The 13,945-nt window shown below is 40.9% G+C and overlaps 1 protein-coding gene across 7 annotated transcripts in view; it reads right to left on the bottom strand.

Annotated features, from left to right (window-relative positions):
- ptprt (protein tyrosine phosphatase receptor type T) overlaps window positions 1-13,945 on the bottom strand; it is a 1,424,809-nt gene that overhangs the window by 41,992 nt on the left and 1,368,872 nt on the right. For all 7 annotated transcript variants that reach the window (XM_043710562.2, XM_043710557.2, XM_043710558.2 and 4 more), the window contains one exon: window positions 11,676-11,792. In XM_043710562.2, the coding sequence (XP_043566497.1) occupies window positions 11,676-11,792 (117 nt within the window). The remainder of the gene's footprint in view (window positions 1-11,675; window positions 11,793-13,945) is intronic.

Genomic DNA, 13,945 nt, shown 5'->3' with positions numbered 1-13,945 from the left:
CCTCTCACCTTAAACCTATGCCCTCTAGTTCTAGACTCCCCCACCCTAGGGAAAAGCCTTTGTCTATTTATCCTATCCATGCCCCTCATGACTTTATAAATCTCTATGAGGTCACCCCTCAGCCTCCGACGCTCCAGGGAAAACAGCCCCAGCCTATTCAGCCTCTCCCTATAGCTCAAATCCTCCAACCTTGGCAACATCCTTGTAAGTCTCTTCTGAACCCTTTCAAGTTTCATAACATCTTTCCGATAGGAAGGAGACCAGACCTGCATGCAATATTCCAAAAGTGGCCTTACCAATGTCCTGTACAGCCACAACATGACCTCCCAACTCCTGTACTCAAGACTCTGACCAAGAAAAGGAAAACATACCAAATGCCTTCTTCACTATCCTATCTACCTGTGACTCTACTTTCAAGGAACTATGAACCTGCCTCCAAGGCCTCTTTGTTCAGCAACATTCCCTAGGACCTTACTACTAAGAGTATAAGTCCTGCTCTGAGTTGCTTCCCAAAATGTAGCACCTCGCATTTATCTAAATTAAACTCCACATTTTATTTGAAAAGGTTTTTTTGCACAATATTCCTTTAAGAACAAAGTTGGCTGGGGTAGTCTGAAATTGGATTAATTGGTGCGACATCATTCAGCTCCAAGAAATACCTATGTAACCTGACGTTGCCATGGAGAGGAACAGCTAAGATGCAAATGTTAAATAGAAAGCTAAGTGTAATAGGCTTGGAGTCAACCCATATTTTCTGTTTGACAATTCAGTAGATAATAGAAATGGTTGTAAAGAAGAAACAAAAAGGTTCTCTCTGAATAGAACAGTTTTGTGGTTTGGAGCATTCAAATAGATCCTGGTCTTGAAGCAGGTCTCTGAGTATAGACAGGATGTTGTGTTACTGTGTGTTTTACAGTCGGAAAGAACAGAGGACTGGACACAGGAAGGGTAATGGACTGTTGATTGAATAAGTATTGAGAGTGTGTTGCTGGAAAAGCACAACAGGTGAGGCAGCATCCGAGAAGCAGGAGAATCGATATTTCAGGCCAGAGCCTTTCATCAGCACTCTCCAGTATCTGCAGACCTCATTTTCTCCTCCCTGTTGATTGGATAAGACCTATTACTGCTGTTACAGCATTACCAATGTCCACCAAACCATTCTAAAAGTTCAGAGAAGTGACACTCAGGGGATTTTATCCCAGCACCTCTGTGGTTACTCAAATGAGAGATAGTGGATCGTGTTATGAAGGGTTTTTCTATTCATTTGTGGGAAATGGGTGTCGCTGCCTGGCTAGCATTTGCGGGCACCTCGTCGGATGCTGCCTGAATTGCTGTGCTCTTCCAGCACCACTGATCCAGAATCTGGTTTCCAGCATCTGCAGTCATTGTTTTTACCATTTATTCCTAGTTGCCCTTGAGAAGGTGGTGAGCTGATTATTATTATTATTATTATTACGATTATTACGATTATTAATGATAATAATACCATGACTATTTGAGAACTTGGTTTCGAAAGAGGAGGAAGATGGATTTTACTTTTCCAGATTTATAAAGACACGACTTCGTTATAGGTCAGAAAGACATTTTCAACATTGAGTTCAAAACAACATCTACTAAAAGTCATATGATTTCAATCAGCTACTTAGGGAATAATAGGTGAGGAAGTTTTGCTGACGTGTTTAACCACCATGGAGAGAGACAGCAGGAGCCAGCAGTAAATATGCTGGGATAGGAGGAAACTCATAATAGCAGGGGGGTTGTTATTAGTAGTCTCTAAGCAGTCAGGACAGGGAGAAATCCTGAGGTGCATAGATTCATGAGAGAAGAAAGCTCCAGAAATAAAAGGCTATCGGGGTGCCAGAGAGGAAAACATCCTGCAAAACTTCTCATTCTAACAGTCTTGGATGGACATTCACTGAATGAAATACCATCAAGCAAATAGACAGCAATTTGTCAAAAAGAATCTGATTATAGCTATGTCGGCCGAGCAACAATCTTTAATGTGGAGACAGGATTGACTCTTCATTACATTCTTGTCAAATGTAGTATCAATTTTGTAATTCTGGAATGTAATAAACATTTACATTCTATCGTTAAAAGTACACTAGCAGCCTCTTGTGAATATGTTAAGCCTGATCTCTACTGTAAACAAAAAGAAATAACATACATGGTCTACCAAGCCAGATTTCACTCTGCAGTCTGACCCGAGCAGTAACACAATCAGCTGGAATCAGAACAGAAGACACAAGCTTTGATTTCAATGACATGTTGAGTGGTGTTGGATGGAATAGGGCTGTGGTGAATGGGATTCAAAGGCCAAAATTATTGAGCAGTAAGCAAGGAATCCCAACATTGTTGATGCCAATTTGCAAGGACTATGAGAATGCATATACTCCCACAATGGTGCAGGAAGTGATGTGAGTGCTTGTAATTTCTTGAAGCATCTCTGATATCTATTATTTAAAGTGAAGCATGCATTTTTATTTTAGTTATGCTCCTTAAATGAATTAATTTTTGAATTATCTCAGTTGAGAGTTAACGTTTTGTGAATTGAAATCTTGTCCATCAGTTTCCTTTGGACTGTCTTTTTAAAATTTTATCTGCCTTTCCAGGGCATTTGACGAAAACTATGGATCCATGAAAGGGGAACTCAAATGTTAGGAACAGTGTTCAATGTGCTGAAGTTAGACACGTGCAGAAATAATAGAGGAGGCTGACATAAAATGCTTGTCACTTTATTGACAGTGACATGTCTAATTAAAGTCTAATAGCACATCATCTAACTTGATAGAACTCTCAGATATTGGACATAAAAATTCAGCTAATCAGTGCTAACTGGGATAACTCCCTTGTAACATTGTAATGAAATGTCTGGTCCTTTTGCACTGTATGAAGAAGAATCTTAATTTGGTGCAACATAACTGAAAGAGAGATCAAAATTTACCTTTTTATCACTACTAATCATTTATTTCAGGTGCTATTTACTCATGTGATAGACACTGTTAGAAAGATCATTGTTGATAAAGCAGTACTCAATTCATAATCACACAGCTCACATTGCTACAAAGAGTTCTTGGTGCTCAGACCTTATGCTGACTAAATGACGAGAGAACAGAATATTAAAATTCCATTCCACAAAATCCCTCCGGGGAAAACCAACAAATAAGACATACAAACCCATATGGAACTCAATTTACAGCATCTCCATCCCGGAATTTCCAAGACTGGTATTATATACGGTCATTTGTTTGTTGATTGGAGACTGACCTGATGAAATGTTCAGTCATGCAGGTATGATCTATGCTGAATTACTTAATGTCAGCAAGAAAAGCTATTGAGAAGTTGGAATTGAGTTCAGCATACTGGAGCTGCTGGTCTAATCTTTATCTATTGACAATCTTGATGAAGTGGTTCAAGAGCTTAGCAATGGCACACTTAAGACTATTGGATTTAGGAGCAGAAATTAGGTCATTCAGCTCATCGAATCTGCTCCATCATTCAATCATAGCTAATAAGTTTCTCAACCTCATTCTCCTACTTTCTCCCGGTAACCCTTAATCCCCTTGAGACTCAGGAACCTATTAATCCCTGTCTTAAACATACTCAATGAACTAGCCTCCACAGCCTTCTGTAGCAATGAATTCCATAGATTCACTACTCTGGCTGAAGAAGCTTCTCCTTATCTCCATTCGAAAAGGTCTTCTCTTTACTCTAAGACTGTGCCCTCGGGTTCTAGTCTCTCCTACCAATGGAAACATCTGCCAGACGTTCGCTCTGTCCAGGCCATTCAGTATTCTGTATGTTGTAATTAGATCCCCTCTCATCCTTCTAGACTCCATTGAGTATGAACCCAGAGTCCTCAAACATTTCTCATATGTTAAGCTTTTCATTCTTGGGATCATTCTTGTGAACCTCCCCTGAACACACTCCAGAACCAGAACATCTTTCCTTAGATATGGAAATTGCACACAATACTTGAAATGTGGTCTGATGAGATTCTTATAGAGCCTCAGAAGTACATCCCTGCTCTCAAAACAAATGCCATCACTGCATTTGCCTTCCTAATTACTGACTCAACCTGCAAGTTTACCTTGAGAGAGTCCTTGACTAGAACTCCCAAGTCTCTTTGCACTTCAGACTTCTGAATTTTCTCCCCATTTAGAAAATAGTCTATGCCTCTATTCTTCCTACTAAAGTACATGACCTCACATTATCCCATGTTGTACTCCATCTGCCACTTCTTTGCCCACTCTTCTAACCTGTCCAAATCCTTCTGCAGCCTCCCCACCTCCTCAATGCTACCTGTCTCTCTACCTATCTTTGTAAATTTAGCTAGAATGCCCTCAGTTCCTTCACCTAGATTATTAATATATAAAATTAAAAGTTGTGCTTCCACCACTGAGCATTGCGGAACACCACTTGTCACCAGCCTGCGAAAGACCCTTTATTCCCAAATGTCTGCTTTCTACCAGACAGCCAAGCTTCCATCCATGCTAGCACCTTGCCTCTGATACCATGGGCCATTATCTTACTCAGTAGCTTCCTGTGTAGCACCTTGTCAAAGGCCTTCTTGAAGTCCAGATCAATAACATCCATTGGCTCTCCTTGGTCCAACCTGCTTGTCACTTCCTCAAAGAAATGGGCGGCATGGTGGCACAGTGGTTAGCACTACTGCCTCACAGCACCAGAGACCCAGGTTTCATTCCCGCCTCAGGCAACTGACTGTGTGGAGTTTGCACATTCTCTCCGTGTCTGTGTGGGTTTCCTCTGGGTGCTCTGGTTTCTTCCCACAGTCCAAAAATGTGCAGGTTAGGTGAATTGGCCATGCTAAATTGCCAGTACTGTTAGGTCAAGGGATAAAATTTAAGGAAATGGGTCTGGGTGGGTTGTGCTTCGGCGGGTTGGTGTGGACATTTTGGGCCTAAGGGCCTATTTCCACACTGTAAGTAACCTAATCTAATCTAATCTAATCTAAAAAAAATCTAGCAGGTTTGTTAGGCATGACCTTCCCTTGATGAAACCAGGCTGACTTTGTCCTATTTTATCATACACTTCCAAGTATTCAGAAATCTCATCCTTTACTTTGCCTTCCAAAATCTTACTCATGACTGAAGTTCGGCTAATGGGTTCGTAATTTTCCATCTTTTGCCTTGCTTCCTTTTTAAAAAAGTGGTGTTTCTTTAGTGATTTTCCAGTTCTCTGAGATGTCTCCCTGATTCTAGCAATTCCTGAAAGATCACCATTAACACCTCTGCGATCTCTTCAGCTATCTTCCTTAGAACTTTGGGGTGTAGCCCATCTAGTCCAGGTGATTTATCCACCTCGAGTCCATTCAATTTTTATAGCACATTCTCCTTGGTGATGGCCACCATACTCAAGTCTGGCTCCTCACTCTCTTGAAGTTTTGGGATATCAATTCCAGTCTCGCAGATTGTCTTGTTCCACTACAATTCGCTTACGCCACAATAGGTCCATGGCAGACATCATCTTATTGGCCTTATAGTCATCCCTGGAACATCTGGATAACAAGGCACCTATGTCAGAATCCTACTTATTGAACATAGTTCCATTTTCAACACCACAATTCCAACAAAACACATCTCCAAACTCTGAGACCTAGGACTCTGCTTTCCCCCCTCTGCAACTAGATCCTCAACTTCCTGACCCACAGACTGCAATTGGTAAGAACAGGTAACACCACCACTTCCACAATAATCCTCAACACCAGTGCTCTGAAAGGCTTTGTACTGAGCCCCTGCTATGCTCCTTTTCAACTCAGGACTCTGCGGCCAAATTCTACTCTAAAACCATTTACAAGTTTGCTGATGGCACCACTGTTGTGGGTTGAATTGCAAACAATGATGAGACAGAGTGCAGGAAAGAGATAAAGAGTTTAGAGGCATGGCTAAGACAACAATTTCTCTCTCAATGTCAGCAAAACAAAGGACTGGTCATCAACTTCAGGAAGCAGAGTGAAGGACGTTCTCCTATCTGTATCAATGGTGCTGAGGTGGAGATGGTTGAGAGCTCCAAGTTCCTAGGAGTAAATATCCTAGGAGTTAAAAATCCATTCTGGTCCATCCAAGTTAATGCTACACTCAAGAAAGCACACAAATGCCTCGACTTCCTCAGAAGGCCAAGGAAATTCAGCACAATCACAATGACTCCTACCAATTGTTGTAGATGCACCATAGAAAGCATCCTATCCGGATGCATCACAACTTGATCTAGCAACTGCTCGGCCAAAGACCGCAAGAAAATACAGAGAGTTGTGAACACAGCCCTGTCCATCTTGCAAACCAGCCTTCCTTCCATTGACTCAACCTCAAAATACACCACAAGGATCGGTGCTAGGTCCACTACTTTTTATCATTTATATAAATGATTTGGATGCAAGCATAAGAGGTATAGTTAGTAGGTTTGCTGATGACACCAAAATTGGAGGTGTAGTGGACAGCGAAGAAGGTTACCTCAGATTACAACAGGATCTTGATCAGATGGGCCAATGGGCTGAGGAGTGGCAGATGGAGTTTAATTTAGATAAATGTGAGGTGCTGCATTTTGGGAAAGCAAACCTTAGCAAGACTTATGCACTTAATGGTAAGGTCCCAGGGAGTGTTGCTGAACAAAGAGACTTTGGAGTCCAGGTTCATAGCTCCTTGAAAGTGGAGTCAGAGGTAGATAGGATAGTGAAGAAGGCATTTGGTATGCTTTCCTTTGTTGGTCAGAGTATTGAGTACAGGAGTTGAGAGGTCATGTTGCGGCTGTACAGGACATTGGCTAGGCCACTGTTGGAATATTGCATGCAATTCTGGTCTCCTTCCTATCGGAAAGATGTTGGGAAACTTGAAAGGGTTCAGAAAAGATTTACAAGTATGTTGTCAGGGTTGGAGGATCTGAGCTATAGGGAGAGGTTGAATAGGCTAGGGCTGTTTTCCCTGGAGCATCGGAGGCTGAGGGGTGAGGAGCATGGATAGGGTAAATAGACAAAGTATTTTCCCTGGGGTGGAGGAGTCCGGAACTAAAGGGCATAGGTTTAGGATGAGCAGGGAAAGATATAAAAGAGACCTAAGAGGCAATGTTTTCACTCAGACGGTGGTACGTGTATGGATGAGCTGCCAGAGGAAATGGTGGGGGCTACTACAATTGTAACATTTAAGAGGCATCTGGATGGGTATATGAATAGGAAGGGTTTGGAGGGATATCAGCCAGGTACTGGCAGGTGGGACTAGATTGGATTTTGATATCTGGTTGGCATGGATGAGTTGGACTGAAGGGTCTGTTTCCATGCTGTACATCTCTATGACTCTATGACTCCATCTGTACTTCCCGCTGCATCAGGAAAACAATCATCATAATCAAAGATCCCTCGCAGTCTGCACATACTGTCTTCCATCCACTTCCATTGGGCAGAAGATACGAAAGTTTGAAACAACGTACAAACAGATTTAAGAACAGCTTCTTCCCTTCTGTTATCAGACTTTTGAATAGACCTCTCATACAATAAAGTTGACAAAGTTAAAAATTACACAATGCCAGGTTATAGTAGAACAGGAAGCACCAGCTTTCAGAGTGATGCTCCTTCAATAGGTTATCATAACTACCGGTAGTGGGAAGATGTGTGTAGAGTCAGAGGAGATAGGGGAAGCACTTAATAAATATTTTTTGAAGTATTCACTCTAGAAAATGATAATGTTGTCGAGATTTCTGAGATACAGGCTACTAGACTAGGTGTGATTGAGGTTCATAAGGAAGAGGTATTAGAAATCCTGAAGAGTGTGAAAATAGATAAGTCCCCTGGGCCAGATGGGATTTATCCTAGGATCCTCTCGGAAGCCAGGGAGGAGTTTGCCGAGCCTTTGGCATTGTTCTTTAAATCATCATTGTCTACAGGAATAGTGCCAGAAGACTGGAGGATAGCAAATGTGGTTCCCCTGTTCAAGAAGGGAAGTAGAAACAACCCTGGTAATTATAGACCAGTGAGCCTTACTTCATTTGTTGGTAAAGTGTTGGAAAAGGTTATAAGAGATAGGATTTATAATCATCTAGAAAAAAATAATTTGATTCGGGATAGTGAGCACGGTTTTGTGAAGGGTAGGTTGTGCCTCACAAACCTTATTGAGTTCTTTGAGAAGGTGACCAAGCAGGTAGATGAGAGTAAACCGGTTGATGTGGTGTATCTAGATTTCAGCAAGGCATTCGATAAGGTTCCCCACAGTAGGCTATTGTATGAAATGCGGAAGGATGGGATTGTGGGAGATAGAGCAGTTTGGATCAGTAATTGGCTGTCTGAAAGAAGACGGAGGGTGGTGGTTGATGGGAAATGTTCATCCTGGACTCCAGTTACCAGTGGTGTACCCAGTGTTGGGTCCACTGCTGTTTGTCATTTTTATTAATGACCTGGATGAGGGTGTAGAAGGGTGGGTTAGTAAGTTTCCAGACCACACTAAGGTCGGTGGAGTTGTGGATAGTGACGAAGGATGTTGTAGGTTACAGAGAGACATAGATAAGCTGCAGAGCTGGGCTGAGAGGTGGCAAATGGAGTTTAATGCGGACAAGTGTGAGGTGATTCACTTTGGTCAGAGTAATCGGAATGCAAAGTACTGGGCTAATGGTAAGATTCTTGGTAGTGTAGATGAGCAGAGAGATCTCGGTGTCAAGGTACACAGATCCTTGAAAGTTGCCACCCAGGTTGACAGAGTTGTTAAGAAGGCATACAGTGTTTTAGCTTTTATTAATAGAGGGATTGAGTTCCGGAACCATGAGGTTATGCTACAGCTGTACAAAACTCTGGTGCGGCCGCACTTGGAGTATTGTGTATAGTTCTGGTCACCGCAGTATAAGAAGGATGTGGAAGCTTTGGAAAGGGTGCAGAGGAGATTTACTAGGATGTTGCCTGGTATGGAGAGAAGGTCTTACGAGGAAAGGCTGAGGGACTTGAGGCTGTTTTTGTTAGAGAGAAGAAGGTTGAGAGGTGACTTAATAGAGACATATAAGATAATCAGACGGTTAGATAGGGTGGACAGGGAGAGCCTTTTTCCAAGAGCATAGCTTTAAATTGAGGGGTGATATAGGACAGATGTCAGAGGTAGTTTCTTTACTCAGAGAATAGTAAGGGTATGGAATGCTTTGCCTGCAACAGTAGTAGATTCGCCAACTTTAAGTACATTTAAGTTATCATTGGGCAAGCATATGGGCATACATGGAATAGTGTAGGTTAGATGGGCTTCAGATTGGTATGACAGGTCGGCGCAACATCGAGGGCCGAAGGGCCTGTACTGCGCTGTAATGTTCTATGTTCTATGTTCTATGTAAACGTGTTGGACTATAACCTGGTGTTGTGTGATTTTTAACTTTGTCCACCCCAGTCCAACACCGGCTCTTCCACATCACATTAAAGTTGAACTTTCTCTGCATCTTCTCTAGTAGCTGTCCCACCACATTCTGCATTGCTCAAATACCCTTATATATTTAGGTAAGGTATGATTTACCTGGATAGAACAAAAAAAAACAATACTTTTCACTGTATCTTGGTATATGTGACAATAATAAATCAAATCAGATCAAAAACTGAACTCCCAAAAATTGTTTACTGACTTCAGTCGACTTCAACTACACTAATATCAATTGGGATATGAACAGTATGAAAGCCACAGAGGGCACAAAATCTTGGAACTACATTCAAGAGAATATTTTAGTCTTAAGAAAATTGGGCAGATGAATGGAGCAGCAGTGGGTGACTGTTTTGGAGACAGCAATAAGTGCAATACGATTAGATTAGTATCATTATGGAAGAAGGACAAATTTATCAGAATAAAGTTTCTATGGAGGGGAGGACACATTTAGTGAAGCTGAGAGATGATCTTGTGAAGGTAGATTCGATACAGCTACTTGAAGGAAAATCAATGACAAATCAGTTGAGGCATTCTAAAAACCAAGTTTCTATAGACACAGTGCAGACATGTTTCTACGTAGAAAAAAGATTGTACTGCCAAATTTAGAGCATCCTGCGTATCCCGAAGGATACAAAGTGAAATAAAGTAGAAAAAGAAAAATTATGACAGACACAAATTTTTTAATCCTATAGAAAGCTGAGAACATGGGGAGAACAGGGGTAAAGTAAGAAATGAAATTAAGAAAGCACATAAAGGATTAGAAACAATTTTGACTGGTAAAATCAAGGAAAATCCAAAGATGTGTTATCAATATATTGAAAGTAAGAGGATGACTTAGGAAAAGATAGGACTTATCACATGTATATAGTAACTCATGCATAGATGCAGAAGATATGGGCAGGAGCCTTATGGAGTACTTTATTTTCACAAAAGAAAGGGATAATGCAAACATACTAATTAAACAAGAGAAATGTGCACTACTACATATGAGAAGGATAATGCAAGAGAAAGTACTGGAGAGATTGACATTCTTAAAGGTGGATAAATCATTAGGGCTAGCAGGATTGTCATTCAGGCTAATAAAGGAAGCTCAGGATTACTGTCTAATCCTTACAAGACACAGCTGAGTTACCAGAGGATTGGAATTTTGTGAATGTTATACCATCGTTTAAACCGAGTGTGAGTGATAGGCCAAATAATTAAAAGCCAATTGTTCTGATCTTGGTGGTTTGCAAAACATTCACATCATCTCGAGAAAAGTAGCAAACCGAATTTAATTCAGAAAGGTGTGAGGTGATCGATTTGGGGAGGACAAACAAAGCAAGAGATTATACAATAAGTAAAAGGATATTGGAAAGTATAGTGGAAGTAAGAGAACTTGAAATACGTGTTCATGGGTTCTTGAATATGGCACGGTGGGTAAACAAGGCTGGAGAAAGCAAATAGAATGGTTTATTTTGTTGTATGAGGTATAGAATCCAAATGCTGCAGCATAATACTGGAAGTGTACAAAATGCTGGGTAGGTCACAGTTGATATTGTGTCCACAGAGAAAATTTAAAGGATTATTGCCGAGTTTGGAAATTATAGCTATGAGGAAAAAATCAATAGGCTAGGTTTGTTATCCTTAGAATAGAGGATGCTGGCTTAACTAATGTGTACAAAATTAATTAGGAGCCTCAAGTAGACAGGGACAGTTTGTATCTCCTAACTGAGAGTCCAGCTACGAGAAGTACATTCAAGGTGATGGATTGAAAGATTCAAGAGGACATGAAGAAAAGCTTCTTCACCCAGAAGGTGATGAGTTTCTGGAATTTGCTGCTTGACTTGGCCTAACTTTGTTTAAAAGGGACCAGATCTGCAAAGCTATGGACCAGGCCCTGGGAGGTAGAACTAGAATGGTTGCGAAACTTTTTTCTCGGCCGCACAGGTATGATGAGCTGATGGCCTCTTTCTTTCTGTGCCATAACTTTGCTATGCCTCTATGTTTTCCATCATTAAAGAATGAATTTTCCTAGTATTGTTCCACCAGAGGGCAACCTAATATATCAAAACCAAGTATTACACTGTCAGTTTGAGTGTGCCACAAAGGAAGTATTATTCGGTATCAGTTTGATTATTTTATTTGTCGTCATTTATTCAGTGTACCAGAAGTACAATGCACAAAAAGATTACAGAGTCCATTTTCACTGTACTTCATCGCAGTGCATTTTCATTTCAGACATTTCAGTGTAGTCGTGGGCTTTCAACATCAGGCTCAAACAACATGAACTTTACATACCTTTTGAACTGTGAAAGTCCGTATAACATACTCTGCTAATGGCTCTGTCTCCACAAGTGTTACTTTAATGTCTCCATACAGCTCAGTATCATCTGGCCAATATCTGCAGCATTTCACCTGGTACAAGATAAGAAGAAAAATATGTGCTGTTGGAATTAACAAAAAGAAACATTCATGCAATGGCTGCTAAGAGCTAAGTCCCTGAATTTCTAGATATTAATGAAAAAATATCAGAGTGTATGAGCTGGTATCCTGTGGCATTGATGTGTGGGCCTACAGTCCATTTCTGATATTTAGCTGCTAAAATGGAAACTTGTTTCTCTTAGTCACTACTTAGGGGTTCCCTCTTGAAGTCTGGTCTAAGTGGGCATATCAGAATATCACAGAGCATTAATCCTGTTTATGTTTCTGTAGATTGGTAGTTAACAGTGAATCCTGTATCCTGTTCTTGGTTATCAAGCTTGGAATCCCCTCAGCGAGTAAAAGGAAATAAATAATATACTTTGCACTGATGCCCTCTGGAGACCTCATGCAGTCTTGATAATTACTTTCTATCAATCACAGGTAGGATAAATAATTTCTCCACCCATATCATTTTTCCACACGTCAACTCAGCCTCCTTCTGAATCCATCCTCGGGGAAAACAAAAACTATCCCCCTGTTGACTTCTGATTGCACTTTCAAAATCCCAACCCTCCCACCTTTGCTGTCCATCTACAAGAACATTTATATTTGATTGATTTGTTCAACTGCACCCCCCAACTCCACTTTTGATGCCCTTTCTCACAAAAAAAATCATTACCCTCTCTCACCCTGCCTGTTTTCTCCGGTATACCCCTACCTCCACTCCATTAAGTACAAAGGATGCACACTTGAATAGATATGGTGGATAACTAATTTAACCATTAATTGCTTGATCTGGCTGAACCGTATAAAGCACAAAAGAGTTAGACTATCTTCTGCTAATGATCATCCAGAATGAAAAGATAACTCCTGTCTTCTTTTCTCTCCTGCAAACTGTCCTCTTAATCCCCCCTTCAAAGTTTTCTCCCGCAGTGATGAGCATAGTTTGTCAGTAAGACTGAGGCCATCTAATCTGCTGCCTCAGTGTTGTCATTCTGTAACTCAAGTCCACCCGATCAAAATATCTTTAATACTCAACCCTACCCTAGCCTTGAACTCTACCTTGCTCTATTTTATTTCTCCCCTATCTTGCTTCTTGCCCTCTTGAACTAAGTTGTCCATGAGACCCAGTTCCTGTTCCCTTCAACCTATTTCATCTAAACTAGTGACCACCCAACTTTCCCTCCTGGAGCCCATGTGAAACAATATTTCTAATGGTTTTTTCTCTTCCCCTTTTCATAATGATAGTTTTCATTATCTCTCTTCTAAAATAAATCACAGACTTGGACTCCACTATGTTTGTAATCCACCATATCCAACATATCTTCCCTTTCCAAAGTGCTTGATGTGTTGTTACCTCCCATGAAATGCAGTGTTCGAATCTGTCCAATAAGGTTTCTGCCCTTGCCAAAATCCGAGCAATTAGGGATGGGAAACAAAGGCTAACTTTGCCAATGTTGCCAATAACCCTTGAAAAAACTCAACAATGAAAGAAGTAAACTATCTCTTCTCTGTACTGTGAGGGTGTAAGGGTCTGAAAGATTAAAATATTGAGGAGTGCTTTACGCACTCCCCACCATGATGATGTCATGTGGATTTGTGGGCGCAACCACTTAGGATCTCAAAGGAATAAGGACTAATATCCAGATCCTCCTCCTAGTATCCATAACTTTCATATCTGTAACTGTGGCTAAAAATAACTATTTCTTGTTCAATACTACAGCCTCTTTATAGTTCCACTAGTAAATGGTTTTCCTTAACCATACTAGACCAGCCAAGCCTGTAGTTCCCGATGTTCTAAACAGGATGACAAGATCAAACTGACCACGTGGTGATGTGTGGACTCAATTGTACATGCAACATTCTCTTTGATCTGTTTGCAGTCTTTGACATGAGTGACTGCACCATCTCACTCCAACATCTCTGTGCTGAGTCTAGCTGCTGTGACTGCTCTCATGTGGTTCCGAATCATTTTCTATCTAATTGTAGCCAGAGCATTATTTCCAGTTGCTTCTCCTCTTCTCTTTCACTTGCACCCTTATCTCACGTGACCCCAAGGATCTTTCCCTAATCCCACCCATCTATTATTGCCCTCCCGTGACATTATGTTAAGGCACAACATCAATTTTCACAAAATATGCTGCTAT

Source organism: Chiloscyllium plagiosum, unplaced genomic scaffold (assembly GCF_037043375.1).
Source record: "Chiloscyllium plagiosum isolate Xiang-an unplaced genomic scaffold, Cpla_swu_hap1 HiC_scaffold_15, whole genome shotgun sequence".
Classification (NCBI taxonomy): domain Eukaryota; kingdom Metazoa; phylum Chordata; class Chondrichthyes; order Orectolobiformes; family Hemiscylliidae; genus Chiloscyllium; species Chiloscyllium plagiosum.
The sequence above is the reverse complement of the archived record's forward strand: the minus strand, read 5'-3'. Positions and strand labels throughout refer to the sequence as shown.